Source organism: Gadus chalcogrammus, chromosome 4, assembly GCF_026213295.1.
Source record: "Gadus chalcogrammus isolate NIFS_2021 chromosome 4, NIFS_Gcha_1.0, whole genome shotgun sequence".
Taxonomy (NCBI): domain Eukaryota; kingdom Metazoa; phylum Chordata; class Actinopteri; order Gadiformes; family Gadidae; genus Gadus; species Gadus chalcogrammus.
In genome coordinates, this window is record NC_079415.1 from 27,247,208 (window position 1) to 27,267,224 (window position 20,017).

Consider the following 20,017-nt stretch of genomic DNA (forward strand, 5'->3'; position numbering starts at 1 on the left):
CTGGTGCACATGCGAATAAAAAGAGTATTGCCTACTGCTCGGATTCCGAAATCTCCAGGGGCCTACATAGCCATTGCTAGACATGAAACTGCAAAGAGCCTTAGCCATTAGTGATTGGGATGAGCCGGGTTTGGAACGGTCTAGTTGAGGATCAATAGCACAGTTCAAGTCCCCTCCAAAAATAAAAAAAGTCACTCAGAGAGGGCAAATTTTCAAACAGCTTGTTCAAAAAACCAGGGTTATCAAAATTTGGTGTGTAAACATTGACTAACAGGACAGGCACTCGAAATAGAGTACCTAAAACTATCATATCTGCCATCACTCTCCGAAATGATATTAGTCAGAGTAAATGAGACCGATTTACCTATCAAGAGAGCCACCCCTCTGGCCTTTGAGTTGAAACTAGAATGGAACACCTCAGCAACCCAGGGACATTTCAGTCTGACTTGGGGCCCTATCTTGCATCCGGCGCAAGTGACTTAGTCACTGGCGCATGTGTCGTTGCTAGTTTACAACTGGCGCAGAGCGTTCTTTTCCCACCACCGCCACTCGCCGGTAAATTAGGGATTGATCATGCGCCCCAAGGGGCGGTTCGGCTGAAGGAGGAGGCGTGTTCTGGCGCAAACTGTGAATTAGGCCATATTATTTGGCAATAAACTGAGCCATTTGCAGTTTGAAATGTGTGTGCATCTGTCTCATCGGAGACTGCAGACGCGCTGTCAGAATATCAACTTGTCTGATTCAAATGCGCTCATGGCTCTTAAAGGGGATGGGAGCTGGCACTCTCATTGGTTTGTTGGACGTTACGCCCAAACCACACCTACGGGTAACTAGGCTGCTTCAGACCAACCCTTTTGACACTTGCGCCGCGAGTGTCATTTATCCGCCTGTAAAATAGCGATAGCGCCGTAGAACCGCCCACAAAGCTACTTGCGCTTTGCGCTTCCCACTTGCGTTTCAGACCGTTAAAATAGGGCCCTTGATCTTTGTTCCTCATGTGGGTTTCCTGCAAGAACACAATGTCAGGTTTCAGCCGATTCAGATGGGAGAGCACTCTACATCGCTTGACAGCACATCCTAGGCCTTTAATATTCCAACTGATGAATCTCACGTTTGGGCCCGAAATATTAGCCATGTGGAAAGTGGATGAAAATAAGAGGCAACCAGGTTCCCGTCCCACACTTCAGGGGCAAGGGGGGAAGGAGAGGGAAAGGTAGGAAAGGGGAAAGAAAGGAAGAGAGAAAAAAAAACAAGACAAAAAACAAACAAAAAAAAACACACACACAGGGCTAACCTATCGAACTCGCCCCAGAACCCACACCCTCCCCCCAGTGCACCTACCACTATCCCATCCCCAAACGATAGGATCAGTGCTAACTCCACAAGGTGTCATAATCCAAACAAAAAAACTCCAGGCTTTGGACCAAACAGTCATCTTACCCTCGCTCCAACTTAACTGGAGCTCCCGGAAACAATGGGAAGATAAAAAAAGCAAAAGACAGGGCGTGCATTAATAAACAACACAAGGCTCAGAACCATCCGAACCATCAGAAATCTGCATGCGCCTAGGCGTAGTGACTTAGTATTTGTACTAATACTGCTTATTAAAACAACAGTAGTATTGGTGCCAACTATTTGCCAACTTGATTTATGACAAAATTTACAGTAATGGTATATTACTCAGTTATTTCGTAGAACATGCTGTAGATCCATAACAGTTTCAGCTTCAATAATATATATACTTAAAAATAAAAAATAAATAATAATGATAATAATAATATAATTATTATTATTATATAGAAAATAATCTTCAATAACAATACTTACGATTACAATAATAATGGCATAACTGTAATGGCACCTAATGTTTTAATAACTATGCTGTAGCAGAACCATGTTTACTTGAGTGCTTCCACAAAAGCAGCGGCATCCTCCGGTGATGTAAATTCCCTTGTGGCATCCCCTCTGGTGATGCGGAGACGCGCTGGGTGTAGCAGCCCAAATCTTATGTCGGGAATGCCCCTGAGCTGGCGCCGAATGTCAGTGAAGGCTGCACAGGCTTTGGCTGTGCGTGCAGTGAAATCCGGGAAAATGGAGATGGTTGAATCCTTCACCTTGATCTGCCGTTGGGTTCTAGCACGTTGTAGGATGTCGGCACAGTCTGCATAATAGTGTAGACGTGCTATTATGGGACGAGGGCGCTCACCGGGTTTCGGCTTGGGCTGTTGGGATCGATGCGCCCGGTCCACCACCGGCTCTTTACCTAAAGGCGAGGGCGTCTTTCAGCAGGGCGGATACCGTAGTCGCGTTAACTGCGCCGAACTCCTCGGGTAGACCTAGTATCCTGATGTTGTTACGGCGAGATCTCGCCTCCAGATCTTCACATTTGCTGTCCAAAGTAACAAGTTGGGCCGAAAGTTTGACCATATTACTTTGAAGTGAAAGCACATCGTCAGTGCATGTCGACAGCGAGCCCTCCATGTCCGTCACAGTTACCTTTAGCACATCCACCTCCGATCGGATGGCCGCCATGTTAGCATTTAGCTCCACCTTCACACTCTGTAGTTCGGACTTTATCTGAGCGAAATTATTCTTCAATGCCGCCTCAAATTCTGCCTTAAAAATGCCCACCACCTCATCTCGAAGAGCGGCGAGGAGGGCTTAGCGGGCGCCCGCGGCGGGGCGGCCTCACTGCTCCCCAGGGAGGATGTAGCCTGGGGGGTTGGCCTCATTTGTGTAGGCGCCGGGTTGTTCGTATTTTTCAGTTTTGGAGGCATAACGGCTTATAATACAGTCACAATGAGCTTGTGAAGTAGAAATGTGGAAAAAGAGGCCCTATACGATCAATTAAAAGAGTTTAACAGGAGCTCCCGCAGGTGCGTCTCACTCCATTAGTCGCTAAACCGGAAGTTCCCACTTCAACTACTTCAACCAATAACTCTTATTTCTTGTTTTACTGGCGCTAAAATGATTCATTGATTGGAACTATGTTTGTTGAGCCTTGTCGTTTGTGTGTGTCGCTCCCAGTTTATACTACAATTGTTCCCCAATGGAGACTTGCTTCTTTCTTGAGTCATCCTACTGTTTTTCAACTTGCGAATAAACTCACACACTCGAAGGGAAATAAACTTATCCACATGTTTGGCTACTTCTACTTATCCTGATTATATATGTTTACAAATGGAAAAGGAACCCACCTAGTGGTAAGGGCACATTACTATCTGCCTGACAGAATTAAAAAATATCAAACAAATATGTAGGGGAATTCGGAACACTGATCATCTATGGTTTGAGGCTTAATTGGCTATAGGCATAGGCCATATAGGCGGTTGCCCCAAAGGAATAAAAATTAAAATAAAATAATAATTATAAAATTATGTTTGGGTCGCCGAACCCTAATCTCGCCTAGGGCAAGATAAGGATAACCCTCTGTTCAAATCTTTGCACTTGATTTAAGCTATTCAAAGTTATGTTTTAAATTGTGTCACTTTATGCAACCATCTTTTCAACCTCACTTTGCACTATAGCGCTCTCAGCATTTTATAAAGGAAAGGTGTTGTCTGGTCATTGTTCTTTCATAATTAAGGAATTTTTAATTTGTCCTCCATCCAAAAGCCTTAAGAACAGAGTCGTAAAATGAACTCCTGCCTCCTGCTAATGGCTGGTAGATCTGACCAGTTGGCAGGTCATACAACCCAGGTTAGGTATAAGAACCATTGCTTGTTAGGTATATTATTCCCTGTGGCAGGTGGACAGCATTGAAGAACAATTTTTCGTCAAGTTCAACCATTCCAACTGAAACACCTGTCCTTGCTTCCTTCCCTCAGTCCTCCCTGCTGAGTGCCATTCTGGGAGAGCTGCCCCTTGACAAGGGGGTGCTCAAGGTGAAGGGTCAGCTGACCTACGCCTGCCAGCAGCCCTGGGTGTTCCCCGGGACCATCCGCAGCAACATCCTGTTCGGCAAAGAGCTAAACCCCGCCAAGTACGAGGAGGTGCTGCGAGCCTGCGCCCTCAAGAGGGTGAGTGGTCTCGCCCACACCCTGACAACCTGGCTCAACCTGGGACTTGTTGACAGCCCCTCAAGGATATTTAAATTCTAATCATTTTAAGACTTATTATTGTGTACACACAGTGATATGATGATGATGGTATTAATGCTCATCACTACGGCCTAAGGATCTTTCACAATCTGTATGGTGACATGCAAAGGGGAAACCAGTTTCCAAACTGCCATGTGAGCCCAAACCAGGTTTTGTTCAGGATTACCCAGTCTAGGTAATCCCCAATCCTAACACTGCATAATTTTCCATGTATTCTGTGGCACTTTTTTTTGCTAATTACCTGGATGTAAATAAAAATTAAACAAATAATATGGCAAGAGCAGGCTTTTCCTTGCTCCAAATGATGCTTATGTTGTAACTTACTGCCGCCTTCAACTCGTATATTTACATTACATATATATTTGTATGTAGGAAGGTAAACTTGATTGAATATTTATGATCATGTATCAGGATATCCTTGATCCATGAATCCAGACCTCATGACTCACCCAATGCCATCTCCTGAATGAGGTTCAGTCAGCTCTCTGTAGTCCATCTTCTACATCACTGCCCCATCCAGTGCCTCATCTTACTTCTCTTGCGCTTCATCATGCTCCTCAGACCTGATTGGCTGGCTAGTAACACTAACACTGGCTTGCACTACAGCAGTCACCACATTTTCTGCAGGAAATGCAATTTTCTAGTTTCAAAATATAGTCCTAAACGAGGCATACCAAGCACATAAACATCGCAAACAACACTATTGCATTGCCAGTGTTTCCCACAGGAGTCTATGGTGGGTGGACCTGGGACCCTCTATGGGTGTCCTCTGGCATTCTCCCTCGGAATAAAATTATGTACATTTCAAAGTGAAGTTTTCCCTCTGCATGTCAAAGTACTGTTAGACAGTCCTGTAAGAAGGACTGAAGTATCAGTGTGTTAGGCTTTACGTGGGTTCAGCTAGACTTCTTAAGTCCTGATATGTTGTGAGGCCGTGTGAAAGAAGTGTGTATTTGTGTTCTGAAGTTCTTTTCCAATTTCTCCAGGACATGGAGCTGCTGCCAGACGGGGACCTGACTCTGATCGGGGACCGGGGAGCCACACTCAGTGGGGGACAGAAGGCTCGTGTCAACCTGGCCAGGTGAGTCTGATGCTCACCTCAGCTGAACCCCGGAGAGGTGAACCCAGGGGGTGGAGCCAAAGGACGATACCATCCTGGCTGTTTCAACCACTGTAACCGTCTCCCCTGGCATCACTAAAACATTTGTTACCAATAGGGATGGAACGGTAACTGGTTTTAACAATAAAAATAATAGTCATCATTACCTTGTCAAATTTAATTATCATTAGATCCTTGACAATAATTTAACCATGGTTTACCGTTTCACCTAACTGTGCGTTCACACCAAACGCGACGGGGCGACAGGATCCCATACAAAGTGAACGTATAGATGCGTATCGGGTGAATTTTTCGCGAGAGAAAACCGGCAACAAGTTTGGATTTGTCTCGCCACACTTTCGCCGTGCACAGGCAAGCGTGTTCACGGAGATTTGTGGCGCGACAAATTCGCTCGAGTTGAAATATTTCAACTTTGACTCGAATTTCACGTGATGACAGCCAATCAGCGTTCAACAGCGTGGCCACTGAGTCACATGTGTAACGTAACAGCCAATCAGCGTTCAACCGTCAAACTCAGTGCAGTCCCGGCTGAACTGCAGCATGGAGGGGAAAGTGAATGTTGCCATTTGCGACTCCCGGAGCTCTATATATAATATGATAGTATATAATATAATATTTGTATACATAATATCACGGCCAAAAGCTCTGTGCGCCTCCGGATGGCCGTAGCACAGGGAGCTCTCATAACTGTGTTCACACCAAACGTGAAATTTTTCGCCCTTTCGCGTTGTCGCCGAAGTTTTGTCGCGCCACACATCATAATCTGTCGCTGCGCAAGTTTTGTCGAATTTGTCGCCCCACAACAAGATAACAACCATTGCATGCCTTTACCTTTTGTGGAAGAGGGAGAGACGTCGGAGGACCCGACGCAGTATATTCATAATATTGTAATGACCACGGAAGAGGCAGTGAATGAAGTATTGAATAGACAGAGATTTATTAGATAGGCCTACCTAATAAACCATTGGAACACACAAGACCGGAAACATACCAACGCCGGTAAACAAACCCCGAGAAGCCCAATCCCTATGAGAGCTCCCCGCGCTACGGGCATCCGGAGGCGCACAGAGCTTTTGGCCGTGATATTATGCATACAAATATTATATTACATACTATTATATTATATATAGAGCTCCGGGAGTCGCAAACGGCAACATTCACTTTCTCCTCCATGCTGCAGTTCACCCCGGACTGCACTGCACTGAGTTTGACGGTTTAACGCTGATTGGCTGTTACGTTACACATGTGACTCAGTGGCCACGCAGTGGCCACTTGAACGCTGATTGGCTGTCATCACGCGAAATTCGCGTCAAAGTTCAAATATAATTGAACTCAAGCAAATTTTTCACGTGACAAATTTTCGTGAACGTGCTCGCCTGTGCACGGCAAAAGTGTGGCCCGACAAATCAAAACTTGTCGCCCGTTTTCTGTCGCGAAAGATTCGCCCGAAACGCGTCTATACGTTCACTTTGTATGGGATCCTGTCGCCCCGTTGCGTTTGGTGTGAACACACAGTAAGGATTGGGCTTCTCTGGGTTTGTTTACCGGCGTTGCTATGTTTCCGGTCTTGTGTGTTCCAACGGTTTATTAGGTAGGCCTATCTAATAAATCTCTGTCTATTCAATACTTCATTCACTGCCTCTTCCGTGGTCATTACAATATTATGAATATACTGCGTCGGGTCCTCCAACGTCTCTCCCTCTTCCACAAAAGGTAAAGACATGCAATGGTGGTTATCTTGTTGTGGCGCGACAAATTCGACAAAACTTGAACAGCGACAGATTATGATTTGTGGCGCGACAAAACTTCGGTGACAAGGCGAACAGGCGACAAATTTCGCGTTTGTTGCGAACGCACAGTAATAAAATGAAAAAACTGCATTGCCATGGACAGCGTTGACTGCTATAGTACTGTAGTAGCACAGGTTTTACCGCTTATAGTACCGTAGAACCTCAGGGTGGACTGATGTAGTACTGTAGTACCACAGTATCTGTTTCTGTATCACCTCACTTATATAGTATGGTACAGTATGTATTGTGTGTGTGTGTGCTTCTCAGAGCTGTGTACCTGGATGCTGACATCTATCTCCTTGACGACCCTCTCAGTGCCGTGGACGCCGAGGTCGGAAGGCACCTGTTTGAAAAGTGACCACTGATACTATTATTTATAATAATCCAATATAAAATAAGAATCCTTCACTTGCTGTCAGACGATAGGTTTGTGGCTGGGATTGGGGTGAGAGAAGAAAGTCCTGGGTAGGAACTTAAGCAAATCCAATCCCGCAGTACCAAGGCTTTAGTAACCAAATGGACATGTTCGTTGTCCTTAATCTGGCAGCAACTCTCTGCCTCAACAACCTTTGGATAAACATCAAAGATCCTGACAAATATTGTGCATTACTGCCAGGTACCCATTCTGCACTAGCCTGCTTCTACTAGTAGCCTATATTTTGCAAGGTCTTTTTGCGCCTTAACAGACATTTCTGTTTGCGTGTGTGTCCTCACCAGGTGTATCTGCGGTATTCTAAAGGACAAACCCAGGATCCTGGTCACCCATCAGCTGCAGTACCTGAAAGCCGCTGACCAGATCCTGGTTCTTAAGGGGGTCTGTACATGCCCCTCCTCCTCCATCGAATCACAGAGCAGTCTAATCACAACGCTATAAACTTGGCAAACACAGCTTGTGACTTCCTTCAACAACACGCAAGCTCTGTGTTTTCCAATCTACTTATCGACTCTTAAAGACAAGATGGTGTCGACGGGTGAACTACTGATGGTATTGTGTGTATAAGATATCCTTTTTAATAAACAATCTGTACACTTACAAAGTTATCAATGCCTCATTTTATATGTTAAGACCCTTATTATACTACCAAAGAAGTGTCGGGCTACTTCCAGCCTTGTAAGTGGTTAAAAATAGCGAATTAGTTTTTACCATGAGACGTACCCCGATTGTTCCAAGTTTATAGCGTTTTGGTAGAAACGGCTGAAAACAGCCAACATAAGAATGCGTCTATATGCATTTTTTTGCTCCCAAACAAACACTCCAACTCATTATCATACTCAACATATACCAGATCCATTTTACACCAGATTTAGCATTTAGCATTTGGGTTTTATGTTGCCATTCAAAGTAAGAAAAGTAAAAACTTGAATGATTTTGTTATTTTATCTGAAACCCAGATAGTCATATTGTTCGTGTTATGTATGTAAAATGTGAAACGTTAGCCAACCCCTGTGATGTCTCCATCTCAGGGTAATGTGGTGGCCAAGGGGGGGTACACAGAGCTGCAGAAGTCTGGACTGGACTTCACCTCTCTGCTGAAAAAAGAGGACGAAGAGGAACAGCAGGCGATGTCGGAGGAGTTGGCTCGCAGCCGAACCGTCTCCAGCACCTCCTCACCCACGGTCAACGATGAAGCAGAACAGATTCCGGTGGGACACTGACACCAATGCTTTCGATGTCGCAACACTGCCTCTGATGCTTAGTCAGTCTCTTTGATGCTTACACTGTATAGCTTGATATTAACACTGTTTGTCTCTAACGCTTACACTGTCTCTTTCATGCTAACACTGTATAGCTTGTTGATAACACAGTCCATTACACAAATGCTAACACGGTTTGTCTTTGATAACACTGCTTAAAACATATTTTTTCTGCTACATTAGGGCAACTATCTAAGCCGCTACATTAGTAGGTGTTATTGTTTCATCTCTAAAGGCAGAACACACCCAGACAGCTGTGGAGGAGAGCCGTCTGCAGGGGACTATCGGGATGGGCATGTACTACAAGTACATACGTGCTGGAGCTAACGTCTTTGTTTTGCTGTTGCTCTTTGTGGTAAACATATCCGCTCAGGTAAGCTAAATGCTCACCGCCAGCTGTTAGCAAGCAGATACATTTGCAAGCAATGGGCGTCCAAAAAAAGTCTTGATCAAGGATTTATTTAGGTGCCGAAAGCACATTCAGAATTGTTTCAGTTTCTTGCGTGAATTCTTTGCACACATCATGAACACATGAACACAATCGAGGGACTGGTAGAAGAGTAGTGAGTCAATGGTGATTATTATCGGTAAAAATGATTTTTCTGTAATCAAAAACAGTTGATGTACTTTGTTTATTTTTTTTGTTTCTGCTCTTCGCCCACCTAGGTGGCCTACGTCCTTCAGGACTGGTGGATGTCTTATTGGTAAATCTATAACCATTGATGTTTTCACGCAAGCCTTTTACTTTAGGTTTGACAGCTAACTTGAATGAAAGTATAGCATTTAAGAACTTGAGTACCTTAAAGATTAACCACAATCTATAAAAACTGGGATTGTAAATAGCCATCTATCTGGATCTAGTCTCGAAAGTCAGCATTAAAATAAGTTTGTGACCTTATTTTCATCAGGGCCGATAAGCAAAGCAACCTGACGGGTTGCACCACCTCAATCCAAAATCACACCAACAACGCCACTGAAGTGTTGGATATACCCTTTTACCTGGGAATCTACGGAGGTGAGGGGGAAAAAAACTTGTTTTCATAGCACAAACACAGCACATAGACACATTCTTATGTTGGCTGTTTTTAGCAGATTCTACCAAAACGCTATAAAATCGGGGCATGTCTCATGGTAGAAACGTATTCGCTATTTTTAACCACTTACAAGGCTGGAAGTAGCCCGATACTCCTTTGGTAGTATAATAAGGGTCTTAACATATAAAATGAGGCATTGATAACTTTGTAAGTGTATGGATTGTTTACTAAAAAGGATATCTTATACACAGAATATCATCAGTAGTTCACCCGTCGACGCCATCTTGTCTTTGAGTCAATAAGTAGCTTGCCTTAATGAGATGCATCACATTTGCTGCGATCCATTCCATTCACCAATCAGGTTAGTCACTTAGCAGACACTTAGATTGGTTTAGTGACCCGGAATAAAGATGAAAACGCCGCCCATTGGGAGAACCATTAATGGGACCTTTTCAAATTAGGTAAAACACAGGTGTAGCTCTTGCCATTAATAATGAGTCTGTTTGATTTAGGTACAGCAGTGCACCTCTATAGACACAAGGAGTCATTAAAATATACATTGACCATGAAATAAATAAAACTAATCCTAAAAACACAGGAAAGGGAAGTTAAGATTCCCTACACATGAGAAACTTAAATTGGTCTTTTGGTCCCAAGTGGTGACCAGAAAGTGTAAGGTTTTCGAAGACAATGAAAAAGTTGCCTCGAAGATCAAAGGGACACTGTATTGATGAAGCAAATACTTCAATTAAATGTATTCGGTACCTCCAAATCTTTTTTTAAAACGTGCCTCCACATGTGTCTCGGGGTCATTGCAAAACACTATGCTGATGTGTTTTCAGGTCTGACTGCAGCCACGCTCATTTTTGGGCTCGTCAGGGCAATGCTCTTCATCTATGTGCTGGTGAAGAGCACGGAGACCCTGCACAAACGCATGTTCAACGCTATACTGCGCACGCCCGTGCACTTCTTCGACGTGAACCCCATCGGTAGGAGAAGTTTGTTCTTATTGAAATCCGAATGGAGTCATTCATGTCAAGATGTATATCAAACGTTTAAACGTGTTGGTTTTGATAATGGAAAACCGTTGTTGATCATAATGATTATGCTGCTAAATATACATTTCCTAAGCCTTATGTATTTATGTATGTATGCAGGTGTATGCAGGTGATAAATATAAATATATTAGGAAATATATTAGTGATTCCATCCACATTCGCTTCGGTGAAATACAAAACAAATCCATCAATAAAGAGAAAAAAGAAGGCTGGAGGAATGACAATAATTCTTTTGACGTTGGACATTTCTCTGAGAGTTTCGGACCTGACGTGGTTTTCTGCATTTGCTCTCTGTGGTTCAGGCAGGGTTCTGAACCGGTTCTCCAAGGACATCGGTGAGGTGGACTTGGTTCTCCCCTGGACCTTTGTGGACGCCTGCCAGGTGCTGTTCAGAGTCCGATTGCCTTGGACACATTTAGTGCTGCAATCAGAATCAAGTGTTCAACCTCACTTGTTGTACAAAGATATAGGGATGGGTAAATAAGGTTCAATGTAGTCAATTAATTGTCTCTGTTGTCTCCGGCAGATTGCCCTGCATATGGTCGGTGTGATCGCGGTGGCGGCGTCAGTCGTTCCCTGGATCTTAATCCTGGTCGTACCGCTCCTCATTATCTTTGTGATCCTCCGCCGCTACTTCCTGAAGACCTCCAGGGACATCAAGCGACTTGAGAGAACCAGTAATTACCCCCAACAGGCCTTAGGCTCATGTCTTTATGCTAATGTTGTTCAGCAGTTCCTTCTCATTTTCACAGCACTACCACAGCTAGCACACAGGTGTAAGGCTAGCACATAAATAGACAAGACCTTTGCTGTGGTCCATCATGTTAACCAGTCTATTTTGTCACTTGAAAGATGCTGTGATTGGTTGAGAGAACACGAAGTTAGAGCCCCGGGTATTCCAAAATGGAACCCTTGAGGACCTAGTGCCACCGTTGTTTAACATACAAGTATCACATGATATGATCCTCCAAGAGGGGGTTTACCTCCCTGCCCTATGTGAGGTCAACTTCCTGCTCCTTGTGCTCCTTCCTGCAGCTCGAAGTCCCGTGTTCTCCCACCTGTCCTCCTCGCTACAGGGTCTGTGGACCATCAGGGCCTTCAGAGCCGAGCAGCGCTTCCAGAACGTGTTTGACGCCCACCAGGACCGGCACTCAGGTGCCCTGCCCCTTTTCTTTGATGCCATGGATCACTGTACTATGTGTACTGTGCAAATGACGTGTATTAGACACATTGGAAATCAAACATAAGCATAACAACGCTGGGCCCAGTCCAATTTAGTGATACAAACTTTACTTTTGCTTTCAGAGACCTGGTACCTGTTACTGTGCACTACACGTTGGTTCGCCATGCGCCTGGACCTGTTGTGCGCCTTCTTTGTCATCATCCTCACATTTGCCTGCATGTCGTTCCGAGATGGTAAGAAAATTCTGCTTTTACGGCTTTCTGTGTACCGGGCTCAATACAACTTCTGAACGGCCAGGGTCTGGGTTCAATACCCCTTCTGTTCCAGGTTCACGACGAAACTTTTGGGATTGAGGTAGCTCAACACAAAAGCTATCAAATTAATGGCCTGAGCGTTCTCAATGCATGTTTGATTGGTGGCTTAACGTGTCATGCTTTTGTTCTTCTGTTAGACCTAGGTGCAGGGGATGTGGGGCTGGCTTTGTCCTACGCCATCTCCATCGTGGGGATGTTCCAGTGGGGTGTCCGGCAGTCAGCAGAAGTGGAAAACTTGGTAAGTCTGTTGTTAGGCTCGCACATCAGAGCGAGAGCTGATATCTGAGTGAACCTTCACTTCATATTTGTTTAGACCAATCATGTAGCTGTGGGGATCTGTAAGCTCGCAATTGGCGTACACAAAGTTGACACACAATAGTTAACTGTAAAAAAGGTTTCACATCAACACTGTGTGGAACGGTCATTGGAGCACTACAATGAGGTCCTGTCACGCCGCGTCCTGCTACGCGGTCCAACACCCCCATCTAGTGGCCACTTGACGTCACTGTACCTCATACTTCCGTCACACCTGTCTTCAATCATCAATCTCCACTTCCTACTTCAGCCGGGGATCTCCATACAACCGGCGCCAGTTCGTCGTTTACAACTACCCAGTTCGTATCGGTCCTACCAGCATTCTCTAGACCCAGTTCAGTGTTCCCGTTCTCTTGATAACCCCCTCCCCTCTTCCCTAGTTCTCTGTCCGTCACTCTGCCTACCTGTCGCCGAACCCCTGCCTGCCTGACTACCCACCTGTCGTTGAGTCCTTGCCTGTCTGACTGCCTGCCTGACGCTGAACCCTCGCCTGCCTGACTACCCGCCTGTCGCCGAGTCCTTGCCTGCCTGACTGACTCCCTGTTGCCTAACCCTCACCTGCCTGACTACCGCTTGCTTCTCCCCAGCTTGTCACCTACCCCGTGTCCGAATAAACCCTGTTTCCTTTTGCTCCGTCTCTGCCTCCCTGTTTCCAGTGCTTGTGTCCCCTCGCCCTTTTCCTTAACAGGTTCTCCTTTGCTTTATCCACTCACGCAAATTTGTTTTCTTAGATAGAGCTATGATAGAGGAAAGAAGACATAATTCTAGCCTCTTTCAGTTCTCAGTTTCTTTCCCAGGCTCTGTGCCGTCTCCCCCAGAAGCTCTGCTCTGACATACTAAGGACAGCTGGATCCTAACTTAGACTGGGGTCCACTTGGGTCAATAAGCAATTAAGATGTGTTTGTGAGGTCCTGTATTGGAATGTTGATTTATGATAGATTGATCCAACTCGAGCCTACCAATTGGTACGGTCTAGTAGATAGGTGACCAGTGGGGTTGATCCATCCATCATTCATCTTGATGACACTCACCCAACCTGTGATGTGGATATAAATCGAATGATTTTGAAACGGCTAACCGGCCTCACATATAAAATTGGGGGCCTTGTTCAGATTAAAACATAACTCTCTCTCTTAAGATGATCTCAGTGGAGCGAGTGATGGAGTACACAGAGCTGGAGAGCGAAGCACCATGGGAAACCGAGAAGCGACCCCCGCTTGACTGGCCGAGCCAAGGCCTGGTGACCTTTGACGGGGTCAACTTCTCCTACAGTGCAGATGGGCCTGTGGTCCTCCGTAACATGAACGCCACGTTCCTACCCAGGGAGAAGGTGGGACATCTTGGTTGACTGCCGGCCTCAACTCTGCAACTTCCAGGGATGATCGGTTGAGATCTGTAGTGTGATTGGTTATGCTGTGTGTGTCCTTCAGGTGGGCGTGGTGGGGAGGACCGGTGCTGGGAAGAGCTCCCTGGTGTCAGCTCTGTTCCGCCTGGCAGAACCCCAGGGGAAGATCTACGTGGATGGAATACTGACCTCTGAGCTCGGCCTCCACGACCTGCGCCAGAAGATGTCCATTATTCCTCAGGTACTCCTCCTACTCCTGCTTCTGGGAGGAGACGGTTGGCTTATAACATGATTCTGGATGGTCTGTTGCTGAGCTCTCCTCTGATTGGCTCCCCAGGATCCTGTGCTCTTCACTGACACCATGAGGAAGAACCTGGACCCTTTCAGCCAGCACTCTGATGAAGAGCTCTGGAACTCTCTGCAAGAGGCTAGTAGCCCTTCTACCCCTGCACAAATCCTTAACACAAACCCTGTCTCCAGAAAAGTTACACTATGAACACACACATTGAAGGAAGTGGGTCTGTTTGTTGAAGGTAGTGGTTCTTTGTTGAAGGAAGTAGATCCGTGTGATGAAGGAATTGGATCCGTTTATCGAAGGAAGTGGTTCCGTGTGTTGAAGAAAGTGGTTACGTGTGATGAGGAGTGGCTCCTTGTGTTGAAGGAAGTGGTTCCGTGTGTTGAGGGAAGTGGTTCCGTATGTTGAAGGAGGTAATTCTGTGTGTTGAAGGAAGTGGTTCCGTGTGTTGAAGGAAGTGGTTCCTTGTGTTGGGTTCTCTGTGTACTTCGGGTGCAGGTTCAGCTGAAGTCTGTAGTGGAGGAGCTTCCAACCAAGATGGAGACGCTACTGGCCGAGTCGGGCTCCAACTTTAGCGTTGGCCAGAGGCAGCTGGTATGTCTGGCCAGAGCCATCCTGAGGAAGAACCGCATTCTCATCATCGATGAGGCCACAGCCAACGTAGACCCCAGGTACTGCCCACAGATGGAGTCTGCGCTTTTAGTAGAGTGCGTTTGACCAGCGGGGGTGCTGCTGTTGCTCCACCTTGGCTTCGGTTGCTCTTGAAGTCTGAGTTTTTTATTTCCCGCCATAGGACGGACGAGCTGATCCAGAGGACAATCCGGGACAAGTTCAGAGATTGCACAGTGCTCACCATCGCTCACAGGCTCAACACCATCATAGACAGCGACCGCATCATGGCGAGTGACCCTCTTGTCCTCTAGCAACCCCTGCTCCCACCACTCCTCACTCTTGTTTGTTCCTCCTAACTACTCCTCCTAATGCTCCTCCCCTTACCTTACAGAAAACTAAGTCTACTGTACTGTACCACCCATGCTGGTTTTAAGCTACGGTTCTTGACCAGTTACCATGAGTACTAACCATGCGTTAAGGCTGAATCTAGCGATTCTGAGGACCTTTGATTGGTTAACCGCAAACATCTTTAGAAATCTGTTGATCAGACACAACCTTGCAAGCAAACTTAAGTCTTAAGTTTGTCAAAAGTCAGCATTGGGTCGACCAAAGGAAAAAGAACATAGCAGCAGCTCTGCTTTAGTGTTCCTGACCTGTCATTACAGAGCAGCTTTTGACCTGAGAGGCCACTGTGTGTCCAGGTGCTCGACGCGGGGGAGATCCAGGCCTACGACGCGCCCTACACCCTCCTGCAAGACCCTGAGGGCATCTTCTATAAGATGGTGCAGCAGACCGGCCAGCAGGAGGCAGAGGACCTCTTGGCCTCCGCGAAGCAGGTGAGTCCTGCTGGTCCTCATTGAGACTTAATCTCAAGACACCTGCAAGTGAGGACAACCAAATCACACAATACAAATTTGAGTGAAGACAAAAAGTGTTAAGTTACTTGTTAAGAAATAAAACTCGGCAGATTTTAGATTAATTCATTAGTATATATTAGGTGTTCTGTGTTTACATTACTGCAATCAGTTGATTTTATTTTTTCGAATATATATAACACATAATCTATATCTTAATTACACTTCATGCCATACAGTCTTTCATAGCACACTGAGCCTGGAGTAGATCAGGAAATAAGATCCCCTATGTACTGAATGGAGAATCAATTTTTTATCTAGAATTGTTTTGATTCGAATCCAGACCCCCAAAACCTAGCCCCAATGTTTCTATTAAGGATTTTCCATATCCTACCAATTTCGCATGGCACGAGTTACAGCGCATTATGACATGTGATACAGACAATGTAAAAGACAACAAACAAGTGCATGTAAAAAGCATTGAAAGTGTCTGTGCCTGATCTACAATATTGTACGAGGTCCATTTAAGAGGTTCAAAATTGACAAAAATAACTGCAGAGTTTAGTGCCCTGAAGTGGGTTTAGTCTCAAATATTGATACGGCATTACAGATGAACGTTTCAAAATCTCTCCCCCTCTTGCTCACAGGCCTACGAGAACAGGAGTCACTCCATCAACAAACACAGCAGTGCCACCAACGGCAACCTGGTGTTCCATGAGACGGTCATGTAAAAAACACTGACCCTTCCCCTGGCTTCATGCCAGAGTTTCAGTGCCTCACTTTAAATAAATGTATTTGTTTACATCATCAAGTTATTATTTAATAAAAATGCCTTCAGGAGCTAGCTGTTGATTGTCAAGTGCCTTTATCACATATTAAATCGGTTTCCTACGGAGGCCCTGTGGGGTCTTATAGTAGAAACATGAAGTGTGTGAATCCGTGCAAACTGATTTGTAAACTGTTCCCCGGATTCCGAAACCATGTGCACGGTTTTCCCAATCCGTGCACATGGATTTGGTTTGTTCTATACAGCAAGAGTTCCCCATGAGTATTGTGACGGAGAACGCCTATTTGATTCAGACCGGCATCTATACAGTATGAATGACTGAATGTAGGGTTTATCATTTATACAGTGTGAATGACTGAATGTAGGGTTTATCATCTATACAGTATGAATGACTGAATGTAGGGTTTATCATAGATACAGTATGAATGACTGAATGTAGGGTTTATCATCTATACAGCATGAATGACTGAATCTAGGGTTTATCTTTTCACATTTGACTGTACAGTTACATTGTCTTTACAATCATGTTAGAGGCTTTTCATGGGCTATAGAGTTGCAGCATGACAAGAAGCAACTCCAACCGCTGATTTACAATCGTGTCCATAAACTCAACCAAGAGAATATCGCAGTATATCATGAATAATATTTCTGTTCATTGTAAACCAGGTAAAGGATCATCACTTCAAGGCAGGGCAATAACCAGTTTGATATTTCCAGCTCGTGGAAGGTTACCGCCCGAGACGAAGTCTAGGCCGTTATATCAAACTGTTTATTGCCCTGCCTTGAGGTGATTAACCCCTTTATTCTACTTCTTGCTTGCCAACATAATAAACTAATCCAAATAATTTAATAATTATGCTTTTTCTCATTCGTATGGCATGCTTATTACTTGTTCTTATACCATGGTCACCGCTTATACCATGGTCACTTGCCAAAGAAAAGAAATTAAGATCATTCATTTATATTTTCATGCGTTTATATTTACCGCTCGGAAGTCCTGTCCAGGGCACAATTTAATGTTGAGTCGCCTAGGGCACCGAAACAGCCAGCGCCGGCCCTGATAGCATGTAACCGCGTTGTCTGATTACAGTTTAATTCATTTTTCACAATTTAACAGCTCTCGTTTCAATGGGAATCGCGACGGTATATACCAGGGTTAAAAAAAAATCTACGAAGGGCCGGGCCACTTGGCAAAAATAACCCATTTTTAACCATATGAAACCACAATAACTTGATGCCTTTATAGCTTTGTATATGGATGTATTTTTTAACAAGTTAAATCAGGGCTTTTCTGTCTGTCTCTGTAACACCCTGAAAAGGGAAGAAGTAAATAATTATTTTTCAACTGTATTTACATAGGTACATTGTTTTAAAAAAGAAAGTATTAAAGGCAGAACATATACAACTTCTTCACATTCAAAAAGTGACCTCAACAGTCTAATTGTTTTCTATACTTGTTAAGTAAAATCAATTATAACATGTCAGTATTACTATACAAACTCAAATTAAGTGCAAAGAAATCAATTAAATATTACACGTAGACGTGTACCATTCGTGTGTTATTGCCATCTTCTTTTTCTCACATTTCTTCTCGCCCTAATGCGCTGTCTCACACTGTATTAACATATGAATGCTGTGTAATATATTTAACTCACCTATAGTGGAAACAGCGTTACACTAAGTGGGAGCAGTGATGCTGCACTTTGGACTGAAGGATGGCGGATAGGTCCGGCGTAAGTTTGGTGGTTGAGATGAGAAGGACATCACAGAGATGGCTGTCGGTCATTTTGCTTCTCAATCTGCTTTTATTCAGGGTTAAAAGAGAAAATGTTTGCTCACATATATATTGAGCCGAACAGGCTCATCATTCTTTTTTTTGCGTGGCGTGACATCATAGGAAACTTCGCCTTTTCCAAGCTCTGGTAGAAGTCGGGTAGGGAGAGAAGCTGGTGCTGATTCTTCAGATGGTCCTCACACTGCATTTCGATCAGTTCCATCTGCAGACTCTCTTGCACGTCTTCTGCGACCATCAGGAAGGGAGTCGAGAACAGCTTCTTTTTTTTTATGTTAGAAAAATCTTGGAAACGCCGACTGAACTCTTGTCATGAGAGATGTGATCACAGACACAAATTTCTCCTTTTTAGCAGAAATATATGCCTCTAGATAAGCAGTATTGATTTCTGACAGCGTGGGGAAATGCGCAACATTGAAGTTACGTAGTTATGTCTCAAACAGACGGAGCTTGACACAGAATAATTTCATGTGCGCATACAGTTGTGGCACAAGTTGGTCTTTTCCTTGTAGGCTCTTGTTCAGTGTGTTGAGATGGGCTGTAACATCGACTAAAAAAGCCAGATCTGCCAACCAAAGAGGGTCATTCAGCTCAGTCGGTCCTTCTCTTTCAAAAACTGGTCGATTTCCTACTTTAGTGAATAAAACCGCGCCGCGACTAAGCCAGCGCACTTCCGAATGGTAGAGTAGGTCCCCGTATTCAGCATCTACATCAGACAGGAAAGCTTTGAATTCTCTGTGGTAGAGCCCCATCAGTTGTTACTCCACACATCTTGTCCCATTTAAGTCTGGTCTTCTCAATTGCATCAGACAGGGGGTCTCCAAGATTGGAGCAATCAATGTCTGGTTTAATAGAAAAGAAAATCAACATGATAAATATCATCCCCTAGGTCATCAGACTCTATGGCATATATACTTTTCATCATTTTCTACCATACTGAATGCTCCCATCCGGCTGCACTGTGACGGTCTCTGTCGGCTGCTCAGGTGCAGGGATCTCAGGGTTTATGACTGTATGGAGAATCGAGTCTATAGTTTCAGGAGTTAAAGTTTTTTGAACTACCCCCTTTTTAGACCTTTTGAGAGAACCTTTTCAGATGACCCTTTGCCAAAGGGGAGATGGGTAGAGTCAGTCCTCTGCTTGGTCTTTTATGGAGTTTTTTCTGCACACTGTCGGCTCCAAGGGGCCACTGTTTTAAATCAGGTGCTGCGGGTAGAGTATCTACGTAAACCATAAAGTCAAAAAAACAAAACAAAAAAACAACAGCATATAAGGGTTATGGTTTTTTAAAGGGTAGAATAAATAGAAATAATATATGTACACTACTAGTTTTTGTCAGAGTATTAGAGTGTTTACGGTACTCTGCTTTACGGCTGTCGTAACGTAGCTGTTGATGTTTACTCTAGTGGGTGTTACGGCAGTGGGAGGGGCTTTCACGTGAGTCTTCATCCGGTATGCTGTGAACATGAACCCGAGAGCTCCTGGATAAAGTCAGAAGTAACAACTTACCTATGTCTGGACATTCCGTGTTTTATTACATGGTGTCAGAAGTGGCCAGTGGTTTTGCAAAGAGTGTAAATCATGGCGAAGTTCAACCCACCGGAGAGTTTTAGCTTTGATAAACCGACGGAGTGGACCGACTGGAAAAGGCGGTTCGAGAGATATCGGACGGCTACGGAGCTCAACAAGAAGTCGGGTGAAGTACAAGTGTGTTCCCTGGTGT

The 20,017-nt window shown here is 44.6% G+C and overlaps 1 protein-coding gene across 1 annotated transcript in view; it reads left to right on the forward strand.

Annotated features, from left to right (window-relative positions):
- LOC130380844 (ATP-binding cassette sub-family C member 4-like) overlaps positions 1-16,592 on the forward strand; it is a 56,953-nt gene extending 40,361 nt beyond the window's left edge. Inside the window, exons 11-31 of the mRNA XM_056588208.1 lie at positions 3,828-4,019; positions 5,087-5,181; positions 7,278-7,364; positions 7,728-7,824; positions 8,475-8,654; positions 8,941-9,078; positions 9,372-9,409; positions 9,614-9,720; positions 10,582-10,728; positions 11,100-11,179; positions 11,324-11,474; positions 11,833-11,952; positions 12,103-12,213; positions 12,432-12,532; positions 13,748-13,939; positions 14,040-14,195; positions 14,292-14,381; positions 14,748-14,920; positions 15,043-15,148; positions 15,563-15,697; positions 16,363-16,592. Of these exons, the coding sequence (XP_056444183.1) occupies positions 3,828-4,019; positions 5,087-5,181; positions 7,278-7,364; positions 7,728-7,824; positions 8,475-8,654; positions 8,941-9,078; positions 9,372-9,409; positions 9,614-9,720; positions 10,582-10,728; positions 11,100-11,179; positions 11,324-11,474; positions 11,833-11,952; positions 12,103-12,213; positions 12,432-12,532; positions 13,748-13,939; positions 14,040-14,195; positions 14,292-14,381; positions 14,748-14,920; positions 15,043-15,148; positions 15,563-15,697; positions 16,363-16,446 (2,580 nt within the window). The 3' untranslated portion in view covers positions 16,447-16,592. The remainder of the gene's footprint in view (positions 1-3,827; positions 4,020-5,086; positions 5,182-7,277; positions 7,365-7,727; positions 7,825-8,474; positions 8,655-8,940; positions 9,079-9,371; positions 9,410-9,613; positions 9,721-10,581; positions 10,729-11,099; positions 11,180-11,323; positions 11,475-11,832; positions 11,953-12,102; positions 12,214-12,431; positions 12,533-13,747; positions 13,940-14,039; positions 14,196-14,291; positions 14,382-14,747; positions 14,921-15,042; positions 15,149-15,562; positions 15,698-16,362) is intronic.
- The last annotated feature ends 3,425 nt before the right edge of the window (positions 16,593-20,017 follow it).